We start from the raw sequence: 22848 nt of genomic DNA on the forward strand, positions 1-22848 counted from the left end.
GCAGCCCTACATTTCTATGATTCTATCCCGAGTTTAACAACAGTTCTGGAAGGGATCTTACACCTTGAAGTTAAGGGTTTAAGCCCACCTCTAGCTTTAAGAGATCAGGATGAGATCTGATGTGGGAGTCAGATCATTCCACAGGTGTTAATGCAGCGTTATTATGCATTCCTCTGCAGCCTCTTGGGCTGCCATTGTCAGAGACAGTAGACTGGGCTAAATGGACCTGGGATCTAGTCCAGTCTGGAAATCCCTATGTTCTTCATTGATTGGGTTATTTAAAAGTAAAGTGGAGCAGACACTAATAAATGTACTCTTAGGGCCAGTCCTAGCAAAGAGATGGATTGAGGGGACAGAGTTTTCCTTTCTTGTCTCTAGATTCTAGAATTCTGTTCCAGGTTCTGCCAGTGATGGTGAGCAATAGGAAGACATTTCCCCTCTCTCTGCCTCAGTCCCCCCATCGCTTACATGGCAATATTAACACTGACTGGCATCTCTGGGAGAAGGCGAGACTGAATCACCACTGATTGCACAGCCCTTTGACAGCACTGCAAGGCAGACTCTATCTTAGTGCGTGGCAGCAGGAGTATGAGGGATTACACTCACCTTCAACCACAGTATATTCAACCTCTCGTCTAACTTGGATCTCGCAGGATTTGGTGACCTGGATTCAGGTTCTTCTCTCTCATTTCTCCCCAGAAATATGGTTCTCTCAGTAAAGAGATCTGGATCCCCCGATGGGATGAGCAGGTGCCGAGATCTCACTTGGACCAGGTTCTCCTCCCTCTGTTGATGGGGTGTGGTTGTCTCCTCATAGAAATGTAGGGCTGGAAGGGACCTCAAGAGGTCATCTAGTCCAGTCCCCAATATTGAGGCAGGACCAAGTAAACCCAGATCATCCCTAACCTTAAAAACCTCTGAAAATGAGGATTCCACAACCTCTCTTGGTAACCTGTTCCAGTGCTTAACTACCCTTAGAGTTGGAAAGTTTTTCCTAATATCTAACCTAAATCTGCCTTGATGCAATTTGAACTGATTCCTTGTTGTCATGCCTTCAGTTTAGTATTTGTATCCTTTGCAGGAGAAGGTTGTGTCTCCCCTGATGACACTTCTGAGGGGGATTTTCCATCAGCTGACTCTGGGGAGTTCCTGCTGTTTGCAATACAGACAGCATGAAAACAAATCTTGATGCAGTCAGCCTGCTTAGCTCAAAGGAGTTCTCTCCTCTCTGCGGGATGATTGAGTTGCATGACTGAGGGATCCTGCTATACCTAGCAAGGGCCTTATCCTGCCATCCCAAACCAGATGAATAATCGTTTCTTATGTGAGCAGTCCTGTCCCCTTCCGTGAGACAACATGCCCCAGTAACGGTTGTCCACATTGGTCAAGTATAATGGGCTGGGCTCTCAAAGTGGGGAGCATAGTAATTGGACAGTAAGATTTCTGTGAAATATTGTCTACTTGGTCCAGACTTTGCAAATTAGGTATTTCAATCTGGATTTTAAAGGAATTAGGCACTTCACCACCATGAAAAGTAAATTGAATCTGGATGCCTAACTCCTTTAGGCTCTTTTGAGAACCCCAGTCTTGGTGGGGGTGGGTGGTGGACACAGGAAAGCAAAAATAAAAGCTGATGGAAACATTTTAACTATGAAACTTGCTTTGTAATTGAGCCAAATATGCCACTCTGGCAATTTGATTCACCCAGTGAGGAAATATGACAACCAACACCACAGACACGTTCCCCCTTTCAGTCCCTTCTCACACATGCACAGGTCTTAAGATTGAGAGATGTAAACCACTAGAAAGGCAGAAGGCATGTTGTGCCAGTAGGTTACAGAACTATTTGCTAGACATCAAAGTAATGTTGGGACTCAGGACTCCTGGGTTCTATGGGTGGGCAGAGGGGTTCAGCAGGAGCTGTGGTACTTGCAGAAAATAGTACAACTATCCATGTCGATTTGGCACAGGCTGGCTGAACGTTATTGTGGCTGAGATGTGTTATCAGAGACTCGATAAATAGAAAGACAAAATTAGTGAGGGGCTATGTTTAAGGGAGGAGTTGCAGGGACTAGTGGGAAGCTGGAAGGAATGTAGGGGGAAGAGTGGATGGATGGTGTAGTGGTTAGGGAATTAGTTCAGCACTTGGGAGCTCTGTGTTCCAGCCCCAGCTCCACCAAAGACTGCCTGTTTGACCAAGGTGATCTTTAGGTCTCAGTTCCCCAGCTGTATAATGGAGATAACAGATGTTCCCCACCACCTGGGGGTATTGTGAGGAGAAATACACTGAAGACTGTGGGTCACCCACATACTACACAGATGGTGGGCAGGTAAGTACCTTAGGGAGAGGCAGGGCTGTCTGATGAATGAGAGTCTGCACACACCCAGAGGAGGGGAAATTGCCATGCAGCAAACCAAATGTTTGACACTGGAATTACACCTGCAAAGAGACTATGACCTGAACTGACCACTGGGTGGAAAGGGAGCAGAAATGTGAGTTTGGGAATGTGGCTGTATAAATCATCTCAGATCATCCTCATTTCTTTTCAAACTAAAACAATTTGCTAGGGACGTCTGAATCCTTGACAAAGCTACAAATTCACTGAGAGCTTTGCTTATTGCATCGGCTTCCTTGTTCCTCAGGCTACATCTGAAAGGGTTGATCGGTGGGGTCAGGATAGCATAGAACTCCTAGGACTCTTTGTTCAGGTCTCTCAGTGTGTTGTGCATGCACTGCAAATTGCTTCCTCTTTGTATGTCTTTCCATGCGGTTCTTAATAGCCATCATGAGTGAGGGCGTCCTGTAGCTTCATTCCAGTTGATAGTAACATGATGAGAGAGGAAAAGAGCAACCTTCCACTCCAGCTACCATGCAAATTCAGTGACAGGACCCTGATGCCAGCTCTTGGAGGTGAGAAAGAGACAACATTTCCCTCTTCTTGCCTCTCACCAACCTGCAACTCATAGAATACACAGGGCCTCTTTCTTTGACCTGTTGCTTTGCAAAGTTCTTCACTGTCAGAGGGTGCTACCTTAATAGGAAATTCATGGTAAACTCTCACCCTCATTGGTTTCCTGCAGTTCTCCCTGGGCTCAGTCTTTGACAAGTCTTGGCCCTGGTGTGGGACCATGCCCCCAGGGCTTCCTCCTTGGAGACTCTTCACCCTCTCTGATCTCAGCTCTCCACTATCAGTTACTATCAGCTCAGTCCCCTTCCAGCGATACCAAAGTTCAATAATTGCTGAGGCTTTCCTGGACCTGTTTCTTGGCCCTTCTTCAGGGAGTAAGCTACTTCCCCAGTGGACGGTTGGGGGATCCCAGTCCTACCTACTATGTCAGGTTGAGCCCAACCCAGGGACCCTACAAAGAACAGGTGCCTACTGTGTCCCTTCAACTGCTCACTTCTGTTCCCTGGGCCACTTCCCTGCAGCCCACACCCAGATTTCCTTCACCCTTAGCTTGGGCTAAAGTCTTGACCTCAGCCCTAGCAGCCATCCAGGTACTCCTTCTCACTCCCCCAGCATCTGCTCCTTTTCAAGCCTCTGGAGCTGCTTCAACCAGCCAGGAGCACCAACTTCCCTCCTTTGGCTCCAGCCAGCAACTGACTGCTCTGTAAAGCAACTACTTTTTATAGGAGCCTGCTGGGCTTTCATTGGCTGCTCCCTGAAGCCTCTGTGATTGGCTGCTGTCCCAGCCTCTCTTTGAGGGGCTACTCTGCCACTGCTGCTCCATGTGGGCCACAGGGTCACAGGGACAGAGCCCCATGCATGGTCCTGGAGTGACTGAATCCAGCCCTGAGAGTTGGCACAGGTTTATGAGACTAAATGTGCCTCTTTCCACAGGCTCCTGGGAATAGCCTGCTCAGAACAGTGACTCCTGGAGGGACCAACACCAGCTGCTGTAGAGAGAAGGATACTCCCCACAATGGACTATTCTACCTGTACCTCCACAACAGGAAGGTTCCCTGTGAGTGAGTGTTTGGCTGGAGACCTGCCCCATGGAAGTTTGATTCACCCGCTGATCTGATGTAAGTCGTGACCCAAGCCAATGTCTCAATCTGCTGAGCTCTTTGTCTCAGAAATACCTTGTGGCAGTGAGTTCCCCACGCTAGTTGTGTGCTGGGCAGCAGCTACCTTGGAGGCACTATTCAGAAAAGGGGATCTGGTCCTGGCAGAGGAAGGAAAAAGGTGAAGGCAGAAGGAAATGGTGACTAGGGCTTGCCAATGGGAAGAGAAGAGGATGGGCTGGTGTTTGGAGGTGGGGCAGAAGGGAGCAGGGGTGGGGGTCTGTTCTGTGGAGCTGTGGAGCATATCAGGGGAATGGAGCTGAGCAGAGAAGGGGACTGGTGAGCAGAAGGGTTCAGCAGGGATCTCTGAGGAAGCTGAGCCAGAAACTCCGAATAAGGAATTGCCTCTGGGTCATGGGAAGGGCAATCTCAAAGAACAGAGGCTCAGAGGGTCTGTGGGATGAAGAGCCGTGACAGGGGAGAGACGGTAATAGGGGCTGCGGGTGTTTGTTTGGGGGTCTAGGCTGTGACAGTCAGAAGGAGCAAGACACTCAGGGACTAGGGTAAGAGGTTTCAATAGGTGGAACATGTGGTGGAGATTGGAGTGAAAGGGCCTCAATCTTCTCTTCCTTAGACCAGACATACTCCACTGTAACAACCTGGATTTATCTTAGAGTGAGTGAGAGGGGAATCAACCACATTGACTCCAGTGCAGATACCCCTAATCTACACCAGGGTGAGTGACAGGGGCATCAGCCCCATTGATTCCAGGGGAGTTACTTCTCATTCTTCTTAAAATCGGGTTATGTTGGTGCTGATTTTTTGCACACATCTAGAGATCAAGCCAGGGCTCAAATCCTCACATCAGGGTCTCTAACGCTCAAGGGTTACCCCAGCAGAGCGCAGTCCACACATCAGGAGTTTGGGGGAAATCAAATTACAGTGTTATTAGCCAAAAGGTTTAGCTCTCCAGTTAGGTGTGTCAGCCTTTGAAGTGTTTGCTGTCGTGCCTAATGGATTATACCTTGCATGTGCAGGGAGTGAGGATGAGCTGTGCAAAAGCTACCTCTGGCTTGCAGAACATAAATGTCTGAAGAGAGAATTCCTGGCCCATGAACCTCCACACCACATGAGCACTGTGAGTTCAACCTGTAGCCAAAATGTGAAACTCAGAATAGGCAGTGTCAGCATTTGTCCAAGGATCTTTAATTTTGAGGAAATATCACCTCAGCACAGCAGATCTTTAAGAAGATGCTGAAAATACTTTTGAAAGGAAAATAAATTACATATGCAAAAGCCTATAGGGAGGGGAGGATGATTAGGGGTTGAAGAATTGTCGGGGACAGTGGGAGAGGGATTTGGGGACCCGTGACAGGAGGGGTCATTATAGGGAGGGGAATAAATGGGGTGGGTCGGGGAGGGCTGAGGGTTAGGTGGAGTGACAGAGGAAACATGTGACACTAGGAAGGCAGAGAAGAGGGTAAATGATATGGGAGTGGGGGGAAATATGGGCAGAGGGCCCTTCTCCTCCTGTGTGGGGGCCAATATCTGGGTGCCCAGCCCATTTCAGGCGTCTGACCCCACACCAATCAGAGGGATTCTTTCAGGCTGTATTAATTTCCTTGAAATGTTCTCACTCATCCGAGAAGATCTCATCAAGATGAATAGGACAGTTCACTGAGCTTCCTATGCTGTTTTTGGTTGCATCCAGCTTTGTACTGCACTTACTGAGAGTCTCTGAGGGGCAGAGATGAGGAGAACCCAGACTGGCAAAGCAGTGCACTCAGTACAGCTCCTTTCCAGAAAATTGTGGTGGTTTGTAAAAGACACTTTTCATCCACTTGTCATCTATACCCATTGCTACCTACAAATGCCACAATGACCACTAACTCCAACCAATAGTTAAAAAATTAGGAAAGTAAATGGGAAAAAAAATTAACACAGTGTTAAGGTTTGCCAGTGACAGCTTGTGCCTTTCCAGAATTCAGAGTTCATCAAAACTCAAGCTTCTGAAAACCAGGAAATACAGACTTAAGTTAAGTATCAGGGGGTAGCCATGTTAGTCTGTATCCAGAAAAACAATGAGGAGTTCAGTGGCACCTTAAAGATGAACAGATTTATTTGGGCATAAGCTTTCATGGGTAAAAGTGGGTTTTTTACCCACAAAAGTTTAAGCCCAAATAAATCTGTTAGTCTTTAAGTGCCACCAGACTTGAGTTAAATGCCCTCAACCATAAATCTGCCCTCTTTGAATGATGCCTCACAACATCCATAACTCACATACTCATATTCTGCCTTTTCACTCTACTTGCCCTGCAGTCAAACACTGAGACTATATCTCCCACAGAATACCACACTTGGAAAATTTAACAACCATTTTCTACCTTTTACAACCTCTTCACACACGCATACAGGATACCACCTAAACTTATACTTCATTAAATCCACAGCCTGCTCTCATATCCCACCTCTCTACTGACTATACCCATGGCAAGAAACTCCAGTGCCCTGCTACTGACACCACCTTCACAATTCTGAACTGAAATCATGCAGGTGGGAATCTCTAGATACATGTGCACATCTTTATTTTGATCACCCACATGGGGCCGGGGGAGGGGTGAGGGATCAGACCCAGATCTCCTTCTATCACAAATACACCTCTGCCTACTTGCATCACCTACTGCCTTCTCTGTTCAATATGGTTACATCTAACACAGGGAGTGCACCTGGAATGCATGCAGATAATTCGCAGTGGTATTGTCAGCTCCAGGGAGGCAGAGTGAAGGTTCCATGGGCATGCAATTTAACTTTAATTTCTAGGCTTTCCAAAGTTTGAATTATGCTGAACCTGACATTCTGGAAGGGCATGAGATACCATCAGGCAACCTTAACTCTGTGTTAACAATGACTTTTTTTTTTTTACATTTATTTATGATAGATATATAGATCCTTATGTAATTTACCTTGGTGTAAATCTAGAGTAACAACACTGACTGCAGTAACTTAGTTTGGGTTATCACTGTGACACACAGCATTTTACATAAACAGCACATCAAATTCCCACAGAGACAATAATGCCATCGGTTGATTATACCAGAAAAGATGCATAAAATGAAGCCATGGTCATGGGACAAATCTGGAAATTTTATTCATGGTGGATAATGATCACCCAGTCAGTTTCTTCAGAGCACCTTTTATCTCCTTGTTCCTCATGCTGTAGATGATCGGATTCATCATGGGAGGCACCACAGAATAGAGAAGAGCCACCATGAGATCCAGCCCTGATGTTGATCCAGCCCTGGAGGTGGGTTTCAGGTAAGCAAAGCCACCAGTGCAAACAAACAAGGAGACGACAATGAGGTGAGGAAGGCAAGTGGAGAAGGCTTTATGCCGGCCCTGCTCAACAGGGATTCTCAGCACCGTGGTGAAAACCTGAACATATGACACAATTATTAAAACAAAGCTGCTTAAAGTTAAACAGGCATTAAAGGCAATAACCCCAATTTCACTGAGATACGAGCCGGAGCAGGCAAGTTTAAGTAGCTGGGAGATTTCACAGAAGAACTGATCCACCATGTTGCCTCCACAGAAGGTCAATGCAAATGTGTTCCCAGTGTGTAGCACAGAGTAGAGAATCCCACTGATCCAGGCACTGGCTGCCATTTGGACACAAGCTTTCCTGTTCATCGCAGTCTCATAGTGCAGTGGTTTGCATATGGCAACATATCGATCATATACCATTACAGTGAGGAAAGCAAAGTCAGTCTCAGTGAAGAAGACGAAGAGAAAGACTTGAGCAACACACCCAGCATAAGAAATTGACCTGGTATTCAATATGTAATTAGCCATGGATTTGGGGATGGTGACAGAGATGGAGCCAAGGTCCAGGATAGACAGATTCATCAGGAAGAAATACATGGGGGTCTGAAGGTGGTTGTTGAGGGCTACAACCATGATGATAAGAAGATTCCCCACCAAGGCTGCCAGATAAATCACTAGAAACACCACAAAGTACAAAATCTGCAGCTCCCAAACATCAGAGAATCCAAGGAGAAGGAACTCGGTTGCAGTGGTTCGGTTGAACATTTTCCTTCTCAGTACATGATGTCCTGCCTGTGGAGGGAAGGAGAAGGGCAATGGTCAGGATTAGAGTGACAGGGAATGACCCCAATTCTCTCTATATAATATCCAATGTTGTGATTATCACAGGTGCACAGAACTTATCACTTCAGTTCACTAGGAGAGGTGAGTGATCCTTGACTCCGACAATCAGACCACTAGACCAGTGCATTATCACTGCATAACTCCCTTAAAGTCAACGGAGCTGCGTCAGTTTACACCTTCTGCCCAAGAGATGGCTTGATAAAGATGCAATATGAAAGAAGGAGCAAAGTACCACACCAATCCATCTGTTCTGCACGGGAGGGTTGTCCTAGAGCTACAAGCACTAGGCTTACATCTTAGGCATGAAACTATTGCTCTGTCTACATTATGAGCCAGGGTGTGATTCCCCTGCTCATGTACGTGAACACTCACACTAGCTCTCTGTGAGCTAGCGTGAATCCAAATAGCAATATAGCCTCTGAAGCATGAGTACCAGCAGCAGAGGCATGACTGAGACTAGAACAAACCTGCCCAAAACCAATGGGTATTTACTGGGCATGGATCACCGATGCCTCTGCTGTCACTACCTGTGCTGCCGCAGCTCTACTGCTGTTTATACTTGATAAGAGCTAGTACAGGTATGGGTACATGAGCAGAGGAATCACACCCCTGCTTGTGCAGGTATAACTTAAACTACTAAAATGCCAGCACAGCTGATTTCGACTTGCCAGGGAAATGCGAGCAGAGACGGCTCCATGTCCCAGTATGCCAAGCACGTCCTTGGTGTAGCAAGCTGCGGGGGGTGCTCTGCCAGAGCTGCAAGGGCGGCAGGCAGGCTGCCTTTGGCAGCTTGCCTGCAGAGGATCTGGTGGTCCCTGCCTACCGTGCTTGGGGAGGCAAAATGCCTAGAGCCCCCCCTGAATGCGACGAACTCCCCCAGCATCCTAAATAGCAGCTTGTCTGTAATGAGCCCTGCCCAACACCACCCAGATGGCCTGCCACCTGATTACACATTGATTTATGGCACCAAATCCCAGCATTGCTCAGTTACTGCTGTGTTGTATGGTTTCCCTCTACGACTCTGTCTAGCTGAGTGGGTTCAGTAGTGCTCAGGAGAGTTGGGTTCTATTCTTGGTTCTGCCAGACCTTCTCTGTGCCCTCAGACAAGGATTTTTCCTCTCTCTCTGTGCCTCTGTTTCCCCTCCCACCTATTGTCTGCCTGGTCTACTAGGACTGTGAACTCTTTCAGGAATGGGCTGGGTCTTATTATTTACAGTGTTTGTGCTCAGCTGATAGAAGTATTGTGCACTGGATATGGTGCTAGATCAGGAGCTCTGTGTTTTAGTCCTATTGACCCCTCTATAGCCATCTATCCTCTCTGTCAGGATAGACAGGCTTTGGCTACTTGGTTCAACTCTAATCCTTGGTGTAAAGGTGCTAGTCTAGATAAAACATATTCTGGGGGCTATCAGCTTTGCTGCTTACTCAGTTTTATCATCCCGCAGCTTCCCTTTGATATTGAAATGAATAGACTGAATGGGTTTGAAATTATAGTATTAGTGGACAATATTAGTGTTCCTAACTCCTTCTTAACTCTAAGTTTCCAATTTTCTGCTTAAATTGTTTTCAGAGAAAAATTGGGGTTTTCAATTAATTGGGTTTTGAATTAATCATAAACTCATAGACTGAAAGGTCAGAAGGGACCATCATGATCATCTAGTCTGATCTCCTGCAGCCCATAGGACCTCACCCACCCACTTCTGTAATAGACACCTAATCTCTGACTGAGTTACTGTAATCCTCAAGTCATGGTAATCAAATTTTCATAGAAAGCCTCAGCTATCTTCATATATGAAAACTGAAAAAAATCTTTTTGTGAGGTGAATTTAGGATGAAAATGTTCAATTTGCTGATGTTTTTAGCTGAAAATTATTTTTTATTGGTTGCCAAAACTTGAAAATTTGAGGATTTTTGGGACTTATCTGAAAACTCATTGTTTTTGATAAAAAAATTCTGACAGACTCTACTTATTTGAATTGATAGCAAACATCTAACAGAGTTCTATTTGTAATTCATGTTTATGTTCTTAAATTTGCCCTGTATATTAATATCCTAACATATTTAATTAAAAGAGCAAACTTACTGTGTTGGTCTCTGTGGATTTTTTCCCAAATTGCGAAGCATTTCAGTCTCCAATGTTAGGAATCTATCTATCTATATATCTATCAGGCATGCATCACTGTATTATCCATCAGTTGTTTGTGTCCCTTTGCTGGACTTCTTGTGTTGCTGGGTCTCTCTGTAGTTTGTAACAGACAGGATCCAGTTCTCAGCTAGGCGCTCCCTGCTCCCCTCTTTGGGCAGGCTTAGCTGAGAGGTGAGGGACTAAATAGGATGAGGGACTAAAAAGCCCCTCCCAGTTGATCCCGACTTGTACAGGATTCAGACACGGACACAGCCCACAATCCACCTGCTCCAGGGTTAATAGCTGAATCTGGTCTCCAGGGCTGTGAGCCTAGCTCTGATCAAACCTCAGGAACAATCTATGCTGACAACCTTCCTTAGCTGAGTCTAACCCTGCAGAGGGGAACAGCACCCACCCTGGATCTCAAACAATGGCAGCATCCCTGGAAGAGTACTTGGCTAAAAACATGGAAGGGCTGAGGCACAAAGGGTGTCCTAAAGGGATTGCATATATATTGATTTGTAGCACAAACATGTGATATACAATGGCTAAAAGTCTAGTGGCACCAGAAGCCCAACTGACCTGGAATAGCCTGTTTCTTCACTAACTCCACATAATTATCACTGGGGGAGCAGAGAATCTTTTCTTGGGGGGAAAAAAGCTCTTGGGATGCGTTCACCAGAGGATCCGACAGCTGAGGCTACCCTGCATGGTTAGAAGTAGATCACTAAGAGGTACCCAGATGCAAACATTAAAAACTAAGGACCAGACCATGAGCTGGTGTAAACTGATACAGTTCCATTGACTTCAGAGAACTAGGGATATTTATGCCCACTGAGTATCTGGCCCTTTGATTTCAGTGGTGCTATAGCTGATTTACACCAGCTGAGGATGTGTCCCATTGACTCCAGTAAAAAAAAAGCCAGATTTACAGCATCTGGGAATACAGCCCATTGATTTCAGTGGAACTATGGCTGATTTACACCTGCTGGAGATCTGCTCCATTACACGGTTTCAAATCCATATTCTTTGCCTCAGAATCGGAATGGAACAGACAAAAATTCCTAACCAGTCAGCACTTTCTTAGCTCTTTGTCCCATGGGATTAATTACAAGAGTGTAACTTTTAATGGTGAAGGAGTGATTCATTTCCACTAGGGACAGAACTTTGGAGGAATTCAGTGCTGTGGAGATTCTCTCTCTTTGATATTCAACTTCTATTGTGATGAATGGACCAACTTCTTTCTTTCCTTCTTTCTTTCTTAGCAATTACATTTTTTTTCTTATTACAGGCAACACTAAACTAAAAGGCTCATTAGGATCAGATGCAAAGCTGCATGACATTTTTAGAATGTTTAATTCACACTGGTTGTAGATGTGTCAAAGAGACTGAACAAATATGAAAGGACAGATCCCTGATGGTATAAATCAGCTGTGGCTCCATCGGTGTCAATGGGGCCAGATCCTAAGCTTTTTTAAATCAGCCCCATTAAAGTCAATTAAGCCAAATGCCCAGCGGGTAAATATTGGCATCGTGCTATGGTGCTTTTCCAATGTACATAAACTGAATACGTGCACTGTGGTGCCTAGTTTTATGTTTGTTCCTTTATCTGAGATTCTCGTTGCTAAACAGCACAATCCCATCATAATGCTCATAGAATAATCCAAGATCATGGTTAACAGACAGAAATCTGTACGATCTCTACCCTGCCAGTAAAGGAACAGATGAATGTTATAGCGACATCCCATCACCACTATAACTAAGGTTGTGTCGTGTATTCTGTTCAAAGGTCAACTTTTCTAACATCAATATATTCAATCTAATTCCTTTGAAATGTGATGTGCCTCAGGAAGCTGTAAGGCAGAGTTAATGACCCAAATTTGAGGACATTTGAGCTAGGGGTTGCGAAGAGAAAAAGGTTTCCAAAGGGTTTTCTTTGCTCAGAGCAAGAAATCAAATTACTGGTGTGATGTAGGTCAAACTGGTCTAAGTCTGTCGAGTTTTACCCAAGGCAGTGCATGGAATTAACTAACATTTTGCGGGACCCAAACTGAGAATGGCATTTAAGAAAATGTCCACTCCTTACAGTGTGCATGTTTTAAGATGTGGATGGTTACTTGGAATGCTTTGAAATTTGATGTGCCTCTTGGAAGACAGGGGGGGCATTAGTGATCCATATTTGGGCTCATTTGACTGAGGGGTTCCCAATGTACACCTCCTCAAAGAAACAGTTTCCTTCTGCTTCTTTGAACTGTTAAACTGAGAGGAACTAATGACTGGATGAATTACAGACCTCCTTGAGACTTCTTGTTCTGAACTCACCCTCCAATTAATACCTTGAAAAGTGCATGCAAATCTGGTCTCCCCATCTCAAAAAAGATATATTGGAATTGGAAATGGTAAAGAAAAGGGCAACAAAAACGATTAGAGGTATGGAACAGCTTCCATATGAGGAGAGATTAATAAGACTGGGACTTTTCAGCTTGGAAAAGAGATGATTAAGGGGAGATGTGATAGAAGTCTACAAAATCATAATTGGTGTGAAAAAAGTAAATAAGAAAGTGTTATTTACTCCTTCACATAACACAAGAACTAGGGGTCACCAAATGAAATTAATAGGCAGCAAGTTTAAAGCAAACAAAAGGAAATATTTCTTCACACAACACACAGTCATCCAGTGGAACTCTTTGCCTGAGGATGTTGTGAAGGCCAAGACCATAACAGGGTTCAAAAAGGAACTAGACAAGTTCATGGACGATAGGTCCATCAATGGGTATTAGCAAGGATGGACAGGGATGGTGTCCCTAGCCTTTGTTTGCCAGAAGCTGGGAATGGGCGATAGAGGATGGATCACTTGTTTAACTCTTCTGTTCATTCCCTCTGAAGCACCTGGCATTGATCACTGTTGGAAGACAGGATACTGGGCTAGATGGACCCATTGGTCTGACCCAGTGTGACCATTCCTATGTTCTATAACTAAGGATAAGTTAATGACAAGATCCTACCCAAGACAAAACCTATTTTGGGCCGAGTAGCTGTAGAATGCTACAATTTGTGAGTCCTGGGTAGCAGTTTTATTTTGGAGGGAATGTAATCAAAGTCTTTGGGGAAAACATTAGATGTGTTCCTGGAAGAGGAGGAGTATTGGGGGGCAAAAGAGTGGGAGAATGAGGGAGAAGGGTTTAGGATTGCAGTGAGGGATTATGGGAAGGGGATAAATGGGGATGGATGGTAGAGGAAGGGAAAGAGTTTGGGGGTTCAGGTGAGGGAGTGGAGGGGTGTGACATAGGGCTGGAGGATGTGGGGGTGACTGGCAGGAGGACTGGGTGAGAATAGGGGTTGGGGAATCTGTTAGCCCCCCAGACTTCCCTGCCATGTGTGTGCACAGATCTGGGGAGCCCTTGCCCCTCCAAGCGGGTCTGAGCCCCTGTCCCTGCCTCACTCATATGAGCTGGGATAGGGGGGCCTTTCCCCTTTGCGGTGTGTGAGCCTATCTCACTGCCCCCATGTGTGAATGTCCATGTACACATGCCTTCGGTGAACTAAATGAGAGTGTTAAAGGAGATGACCTTTGACATATTTGCAAACAGCTTCATCTGTGTTGCTGGGGGAGGGAGGTGAGACTCCAGGGTGCTGTCTAGCTCCTCAACTGCACTGAGGATCCTTCGAGATCTGCAACAGAGTTCTTTGGAGCCTCATCATGGGCAGGTTTGGAGGCACATGGGTCCTGCACAGCCCCTAGTATCCTGATGTGCTTCTAAATGAGAGCAGCATTTACAGGCAACTCTGCAAGTCGTCTTTCATACCCTGCTATGTCCTTGAGCACATGTATTAAATCCCTCTCAGGTGGCTAGTCCACAAAGAGGATAGATCTTACTGCTGCTGCCACCTGAGGCATTTGTTTAGCTGAGCTCAGGTGGCAGAAGTGTGGACCAAGGGACTGATCAGGGGGTTAAACTAGATGACCCTTTTGGTCCTTCCTAACCCCATGGTTCTATGAGTCTATGAATCTGAGACTTCTAGCTCCTAAAGTGACCTATGGCATTGATAACCCCTTCCTGAAGTTATACAAGGCTATTTTCAAGTTTTGTATAATAGTAAAGAGACATGTTTTATACACTTCATTGCACAGGAAAAAGCCTTTGGGATTTATTCCATAAATATTGCTAATGATCTAGCTCCCAAACTGCTGTTTCTCAGCTACCGCAAAGAGGTTCCCATTTTCTCTAGCTAGGGGATTCTTCATGATGTCTCTCTTCTCCTTTTTTGTTCTGTTCCACTCCTTTATATATCTTTTGCATAAGGCGGGAATCCTTTGTCCCTCTGGGTTCCCACCCCTCACAGGAAAAGCATCAGGTTAAAGATGGATTCCAGTTCAGGTGACATAATCACATGTCACTGTAAGACCCACCCCCCAAGCCTTCATTCCTCCCAGCCTGACTCACAGGAAGGCCTGCATGCAAACAGAGCCATTCAGTCAATTGTCCTGGCTAATAAAATTCATCAAGACTCTAAACCACCATTAATGGCTCACACTTTGCATAATTACAATAGGTCCTCAGAGTTATATTTCATATTTCTAGTTTCCGAGACAAGAGTGTTACCTTTTACAAAGAGGATGACCACACTCAGTGGATTATAAGCTTTGTAATGATAGCTTACAAGAGACCTTTTGCATGAAGCATATTCCAGTTACATTAAATTCACTCACTGGCATATTTTTATAAAATCTTATAGAAAGTAATGTCACACACATGTTTACCTTTATCATTTTAAATACACATTGGTATGTTGTGATGCAGTTATAGCAATGAACATTCTTGATGAAATTAGAAGCTTTATTTAAAGAATATCGGAGGGTGCTTTGTAGGTTGCTTACAAAGTCCAGAATGTTAGTTCCTGGAGAAGGTGTAAACCCCTCCCATTGTTGCTTTACCAACTGTAATGGCCGCTTAACCTCGTGGCCATACACAAGTTCAAATGGTGAAAACCCTAAACTGGGATGTGGTACAGCCCTGTAAGCAAAGAGCAACTGCTGCAACACTAGGTCCCAGTCATTGGATAATTCATTCACAGCATACGGATAATGGCCCCAAAGTCCATTAAACCTTCGGCCACTAGGCCATTGGTTTGATGGTGTAACGGAGTGGCAACCAAAGTTTCACCCATGAGTTTCCCACGGTCTTCATGGGCTGCCGAGATAGTCCTGAATCTGTAAGGTATTGGGGCCAACCTACCTTGGCAAAAATGTTATCGTAGGGTTGGCACACCGTTTTACGCCCTGGGTGTGCCTAGAAGCCTACTGCTTCCGCATCGGGTAGCAAGTCTCACGAAAGTCCAGTCGATCTGACTTCCCCTGGGCCTTTCTTGGGAAAGGACCAGAATTATCCAAAGCTACTCACATGAAATGGGACCAATTATGGGGTGGCTGGAGAAGAGTGCCTTGACCTGTCTTGAGGCTGCCACTCTTGGCACACCTCACAAAGTACCAGGACAACTGGGCAACCATTGCCATCCCCTCCTAGTGAAGGACTTCCCCAATCTGTCTTTGGTCTGTTCACTCCAGCATGTCGCTGGGGATGATCAATGGGCTAAGCTTAAGAGCTCCCACGTAACTTAGTTGGAACCACCAACCGTTTTTGCGGCGCCTTTCCTGGTGATCCACCCAAAAGACTTTTCTTATAAAAGTCCTGGCTATACAACGGGATCGGTAGAAGAGTGGAGGCGGGGTGGTGGCTCCGCGCCGCCACCCACAACAGCTTTCGAAGGACTGTCATCTGCTTCCTTTCAGTCTGGAAACTGTTCCCTGGAGCTGGGGACACCAAGTTCTTCTCAAGCTGTGTGGACTTGGGGCTTGGTCCCTACTAGTGAAGCGCATGGAGGTGATGGGTTGTTATCCGTTGCCGTGAATCCGACTCATCGCGTGGTGACACCTGAGGGGGATTTCGGCTCTGGGCTGACCCTTCAGTATGGTTGTATGATTGCTTCTGCCAGTTTCAGGTCTCGTTGGCCCCCGTGCCATTGGTGGTTTGAAGATGTGCTGCAATTGCTGGTTGTGGGCTGGTGTGCTGTTCCAGTTCCGGCTGACTCGGAGTGCTTGGCTGGCTCAGCTAGTTGCATGGGATCGGGTCCACTAACTTGCCGGTGTCCTCGGTAACACAGATCGGGTTCCCTTGTGGACGGCCAGGAACAAGAACAGGTCTGGCAGCTGCTGCATTGGCTGCGTGTAACCATTCCCACTCTTTGGCCCGCTTCAACCTGGTTGGTCCAATTCCTTCCCCCGTAAGCATGGGGATGGAAATAAATTGTCATAGACTGCAAAGTCCACATTCCTGACCAGCCTTTGTACTGGGACAGGCAATTCACTGTCGCATTGCAAGGCTCTGTGCCATGAGGGGTTAATATGGTCACTTGACTTGGGTTGATGAGTTTGGGATCCACGAAGGATTGGTGGATAAGCTGACGACTTCATGCGCCGTCGTCTCTCCATCGGTAACCTTCTTTCGCCCACTCTCAAATGTTCCCTCGCTCCAAAGGGATTGAGACGGGGTATTGGCTAGGGGATATCTTGGTGTTGATGGTTGTGTAAATGACTTGCATCCGGGTGGGATTTCTTGGCCGTTGCTTTATTATGTCCCAGTTCATCTACACTTATAGCATCTTCACAGCTGACGCGTGGCACTGGGTCGAGGTTGAGTTTAGCTGGAGACTGGTGGGTGGAGGATAAGAGTGTCTGTGGCTGTTCCTTGTTGTAAGTGGGGTCTTGGTTGCCCTCTTTGTAGGGTTTATGTCGGTGTGGCCCCCTGGGGTATTCTTCCTCTTGACAGTAGTTTTGCTTTCTGCCACTCATCCCTTGGCTCCATTCTATACCCCCCCTCGTGATTTTTTGGGTTTTCCTATTGTATGTACTGTGTCAGTTCTCAGGAACACCATCCAGACTGCTCCATATTGTTATGAGAGGTCGTTCGCTATGGATTGAACATTGGTTCTGATTATCCGGCCTCGGTAATTGCTTTCCAAACGTAGTAGGCGTGTGGGAAATAAGGAACATCTGTTTTCCACTTTTGGGTTCTTGGAAACGCGCGACTGGGCAGTGATCCGAGGTTATCCCCATTCTGTATCTGGCCATTGTTTAAACAGTTTTATATACGTTCATTTTGTCCTTTTGGCATTTCAGCCGCACTTCTGTAAGGGTCCACTGAGGTGGACCTCAGCTGTACAATGTAACTGTCTTTCAAAAGCGATGCTGAAGCCCAATGGCAGGCTCTTTCAATTTTCTAGAAGCTCCAGGTCATATCTGCCTTGTAGCTGGGAAATTTCTTGTGCGGTTGACAACAAACTTGGCGACGGTAGTGATTTAGGATTGTCTGCGTTCTGATGCTTACCTGTTCAATGCTAGGCTGTGGTAGGCCCTCCCTCTGTTTTTCCATCTTCGTGAAAGCTGCATTCTTTAGCTGCTTGTTCCTTTTGTAAGCTTCCCTCTTTGGCTTGCTTGTTCCTCTTTTTGTAAGGCAGGTTTTTTCTTCTCTCAGCTCCATCTCATTGTATATTTTTTCCAGGATCCACCGTGATGCTGCGCCTTGATTCTTTCTCTGCCTGATCAGTTTCCGCTCGTCCTGCTTTAGGCATTTTTGGTAGTCATGGTTCCTGTTTCTTGTGTTGGAGTGCCACTCTGGTGTTTGTTGTTTAACTGCTGTTCTCTTCGTAGTCTCTGGGGGTCTTCCCACAACAGTGCTTTGTTCTTCTTCTTGCTACTCTTTACATGCAATAACTAGAAAAACCAGTTTATTATGACCGTGGTTGCTGGGTACTGAATTCCCAATCGAATTCTATTGTTAACATTAGACCCTTTGTCAACCCTGTGAATGGCTCCTTGCTTAAAAACGCAAGCCACCTAAGCAGCAGAAAAAAAAAATTCTCTCTGGCTATTTTAAAACCAAACCCTTTCTCTCTGCTAAAGCCCCTAGCAGAGAAAAGAAAAATATAATACTCCTACTGGTTCTGGATTCTTATCTTTCCAATCGCTGCCACCATATCAATAAGCATCTTTCCCAAATCTGGACCTTAGGTCAGAAATCTGGGTGCCTGCATGAAACCCTCTAAGCTAATTACCAGATTAGATTGATATCGGCTGCACCATCCAAAAATTCCAGTGTGGCTCATTCTGGTCCCCCAAAACCTCCCTGGGGAACCCAAGACTCAGATGCCTGAGTCTACAACAAAGGGAAATAACCCACTTCCCTTCCCCCTCCCTTCTCCACCCAGAATTTCCCTCTCGGGCTAACCTGAGAAGTTACTGATGCAACCTCTTTACATCACAATTCCAAGAAACACGTCTCTTCCTCTTCTACAAAGAGACAACCAATACAAGGAAACAGAAAAGATCTCTATCTCCTTCCCCCTCCCACCAATTCGCGGTGCTATAGAGATTCACCCTCCGTAGATCTAAACAAAGAGAATTTCTCTCCCTTCGTTCCTTAGCACCCAGAGAGAAAAAAAACTCAACAATCTTAAAAAAGAAAACTATAGAAAAAAGAAAGAAAAAGACATAAAATATTCTCTGTATTAAGGTGACAATAACACAGGTTCAATGGCTTAAAAGAAAAAAGAATAAACAGTCTTATTCAAAAAGATATCCAATTAAAAACATTCCAGCAAACTACACACATGTAAATACAAAAAAAACAATAACACCCTATTATTTTTCTACCTTTGTACTTACAACTTGGAAACTGAAGATTAGAAGATTGAAGATAGAAAAAGATCTCCTCTCATAGCTGAGAGCCAGACAAAGACAAAGACCTAAACATTCCCTCCCTCAGCTTTGAAAAATCCGGTTTCCTGATTGGTCCTCTGGTCAGGTGTTTGTTCCCTTTGTTAACCCTTTACAGGTGAAAGAAACATTAACCCTTAGCTATCTGTTTATGACAAACATATATTAGAAAAGTACAACATTCACTCATTGCCAGGCAGGCCAGCCATTACCACAACAACACACTGGTAACAACAGCACCTTACAGAAAAAGAAAAAAACATCAAAGTGCATGAACAAGGGCAAACAGTGCAACCACATAGAAGTCAGAAAACCCCTAATGTTGCATGTCCCTGGTCCCCGGGTCTCATTTCCCTTCTTTCCCCATTTTCCACACACATGGTGTGTTAATTGGAGAACCTGTAGTCAATTAAGGCCCTCTCAGGAACCTAATAAAACCCCCTGCTTCAGGCAGTCAGGGAGGAGGAGAAAGAGACGACTGGAGCTTGGAGGTGTGTTTGAAAAACAGAGAACCAGAAAAACCAGGGAGATCCTGCCCCAGCAGGGAGGGAAACTCCCTCCTCCAGCATCTAAGGACAGAGGGTAACTCCACCCAAGGAGGAAGAGGGTAAGAACCCACAGCGGTTGAGAGGGGCTGGGGCTCAGAGTGATGAGCAAACCCAGACCCTTCCCCCTCTTCCCTCCTCTACCACATTCTTGGGCCACTAGTGAGGACCTCAGTGCCCCAAGAACAGGGGCAAGGGATGGCATCTTAGCCCCACACACACATCAAGAAATGTGCAGGACACACCATATTAACAGTGGCCATCTTCTCACACACAGTTATTAAAAAAAAAACAAAAAAACAGCTCAAGACTAAGTATGCACCAAGTTCAAGAATCCCAACTTCATTAAGATGTGAGTCAGAGCAGACGAGCTTGAGTAGCTAGGGAATTTCACAGAAGAACTGAGGCACCATGTTCCCTCCATGGAAGGTTAACTGAAGTGTGTTACCGGTGTGCAGTGCAGAACTGAGAATTCCACTGATACAGGCATTGGCTGCCATTTGGACACCAGCTGCCCTGTTCACTACTCTCTCACACAGCAGTGATTGACAGATTGCAATGTATTCATCGTACACTATGATGGTGAGTAATGCTATAGCTGCTGAAATGAAGAACATAAAGAGAAAGTCTAGGGTGACACATTCAGAATAAGAAATCAACCTGCTGTTTAAGATGGAGCTGGCCGAGGATTTGGGGATACTGACAGAGAAGGAGACAATAGACAAATTGATTAGAAAAAGTACATGAGAGTATGAAGATGGTGGTCAAGGGCTTTGACTATGATGATGAGAAGGGTCCTCATCCAGGACTCCAGATAATGGACTAGAAACACCAGGAAGTGTAAAATCTACATCTCCTTAAAATCAGAGAAGGAACTTGGTCATGGTGGTTTAGCAGGACATTTTCTTCCTCCGCACATTGTGTCTTGCTAATGGAGGGAAGGACAAAGGTACTGGCCAGGATCAGAATGACAGAGGGAAGGACTCTGCTTCCTCTCTCAGTAATATCTCTTGACTGGAATGTCAAAGTAACACAGAACTTGTAACTTCTTTTGACTAGGAATTGCCACTTTGCCTCTCCTCAGACACCTGTGTCAATTAACTTAGCACTCTTGTAGTCAATAGAGCTGCATCAGTTTACACCATCTGAGGATCTGGCCCAAGATGTTACTTATCAAATACATTAAAAAGTGGGACAAACTGCAACCCAAACCCATCAGACCTAGCAAAGATGGTCCCTCAGTTCTGGCAGGGAATAGACTAAAGCTCTAAAATACTAAAATGGAAACATTCCCTGATTCCCACTTTCCAGGGAAATACGACACAGTCTGACCCCTACATCCTATGATCTAACTTGTCTGTGAGAACATAAGCAAGGCAATACTGGGTCAGACCGATGATCCATATAGCCCAGTGGGCTGACAGTAGCCAGTGCCAGATGCTTCAGAGGGAATGAGAAGAACAGGGCAATTTTGAGAGAGCCATTTCCTGTTGTCCTGTCCCAGCTTCTGGCAGTCAAAGGTTTAGAGACACCTGGAGCATGGGGTTGCATCCCTGACCTTCTGGGCTAACAGCCATTGATGGCCCTATACTCCATGAGCGTATCTTAGTCTTTTTTCCAATCCAGTTATACTTTTGGCCTTCACAACATCCCATGGCAATCAGTTCCACAGATTGACTGTGCATTGTGTGTAAAAGTACTTCCTTTTCTTTGTTTTAAACCTGTAGCAATCAAGTGACTCCCTACGTCTTGTGTTATGTGAAGAGGTAAATAAAATTTCCTTATTCATTTTCTCCACACTAGTCATGATTTTACAGACCTTAATAACTGTCATTGCCCTTCTCTGTACCTTTTCCAATTCTAATATATCTCTTTTGAGATGGGGTGACCAGAACTCCTTGCAGTATTCAAGGTGAGGGCCTACCCTGTATTTATATAATGGCTTTACGATATTTACTGTCTTATTATCTACCCCTTTCCTAATGGTTCCTGTTAGTCTTCTTTGTTTGTTTTGTTTTAGTTTGTTTTGTTTTAATGCCATTGCACATTGAGTGGCTATTTTCAGGGAAATATCCATGATGGCTCCAAGATCTCTTTTCTGAGTGGTAACAGAGAATTTAGACCTCACCCTTTTTTATGTATAGCTGGGATTATATTTTCCAAAGTGCATTACTTTGCATTTATCAACATTGAATTTTAGCTGCCATTTTGTTGCCCAGTCTCTCAGTTTAGTGAGATCCCTTCACAGTCAGGTTTGAACTTAACTATCCTGAGTAATTTTGTATCATCTGCAAACTTTGCCACCTTACTGCTTACCCCTTTTTCCAGATCATTTATGAACAGGTTGAACAGCACTGCTCCCAGTACAGATCCTTGATGGATCCCACTATTTACCCCTCTCCACTGTGAAAACTGACTGGTTATTCCTACCCTTAGTTTCCTATCTTTTAACCAGTTACTGATTCAAGAGAAGACCTTCCCTCTTATCCCATGACTGCTTACTTGGCTTAAAATCCTTTGTTATACAGGAGGTCTGACTAGATGAACCTAGTGCTCCCTTCTAGCCTTGGAATCTATGAGTCTATGAAACAAAACAAAATAGCACTAAATAATAATCATATATTCCCATGATGTAATACTCAGTGATAATAATAATAAAAATGTGTATGATAGTTGGCCCTGATATCTGGCTCCCACTGTTCCAGGTAAGATGCAAAGACCTCACAGTCTCAATAGACAAGACACGCCAAGGGTGGGAAGCAAAACAGAGACCCTGAGTTGAAGGAACTTGCCTCAATTCACCCAGCAGATCACTGGCAGAAGAACCCAGGAATCCTAACATACAAACCCCTTAGAAATTCCCAACTTCATATGTTTTTGGTATAAGCTCTGTCTGACTGTGGCTATGAGCATGTTATAAAATTACCTATTATTGATTTCCCTCACATAGATTGTGTGTGGGTGGGGGAACCAGAGGGGCATACACAGACATGGACACACTGAGTGTCAAAAATGTATGAGCTTAGACATACAGAATCACTGAACTTGGAGAGAGGGAGATTTCTTGTATTACCCTGAAACCTAGAGGCCTCTGTCTCCTAGATGCTTCACAAGCAAATAGTGAGAGACAGCCTCTGTCACATAGACTGTATAATCCCAACACGCAATGGAAGGGAGGGGAAACTGAGGCATAGAGAGGAGAAGTGACTTGTGCTAGGTCACACAGCAGGTCAGT

The 22848-nt window shown here is 45.1% G+C and overlaps 1 protein-coding gene across 1 annotated transcript; it reads right to left on the reverse strand.

Annotated features, from left to right (window-relative positions):
- Positions 1-7117: 7117 nt before the first annotated feature.
- LOC116831093 (olfactory receptor 14A16-like) lies at positions 7118-8297 on the reverse strand. The gene has a single exon (XM_032790852.2). It carries the CDS (start codon positions 8090-8092, stop codon positions 7172-7174), a length of 921 nt encoding a protein of 306 aa, XP_032646743.1. The 5' UTR covers positions 8093-8297; the 3' UTR covers positions 7118-7171.
- Positions 8298-22848: the final 14551 nt, after the last annotated feature.

The sequence above is a fragment of the Chelonoidis abingdonii genome, chromosome 13 (assembly GCF_003597395.2).
Source record: "Chelonoidis abingdonii isolate Lonesome George chromosome 13, CheloAbing_2.0, whole genome shotgun sequence".
NCBI lineage: Eukaryota > Metazoa > Chordata > Testudines > Testudinidae > Chelonoidis > Chelonoidis abingdonii.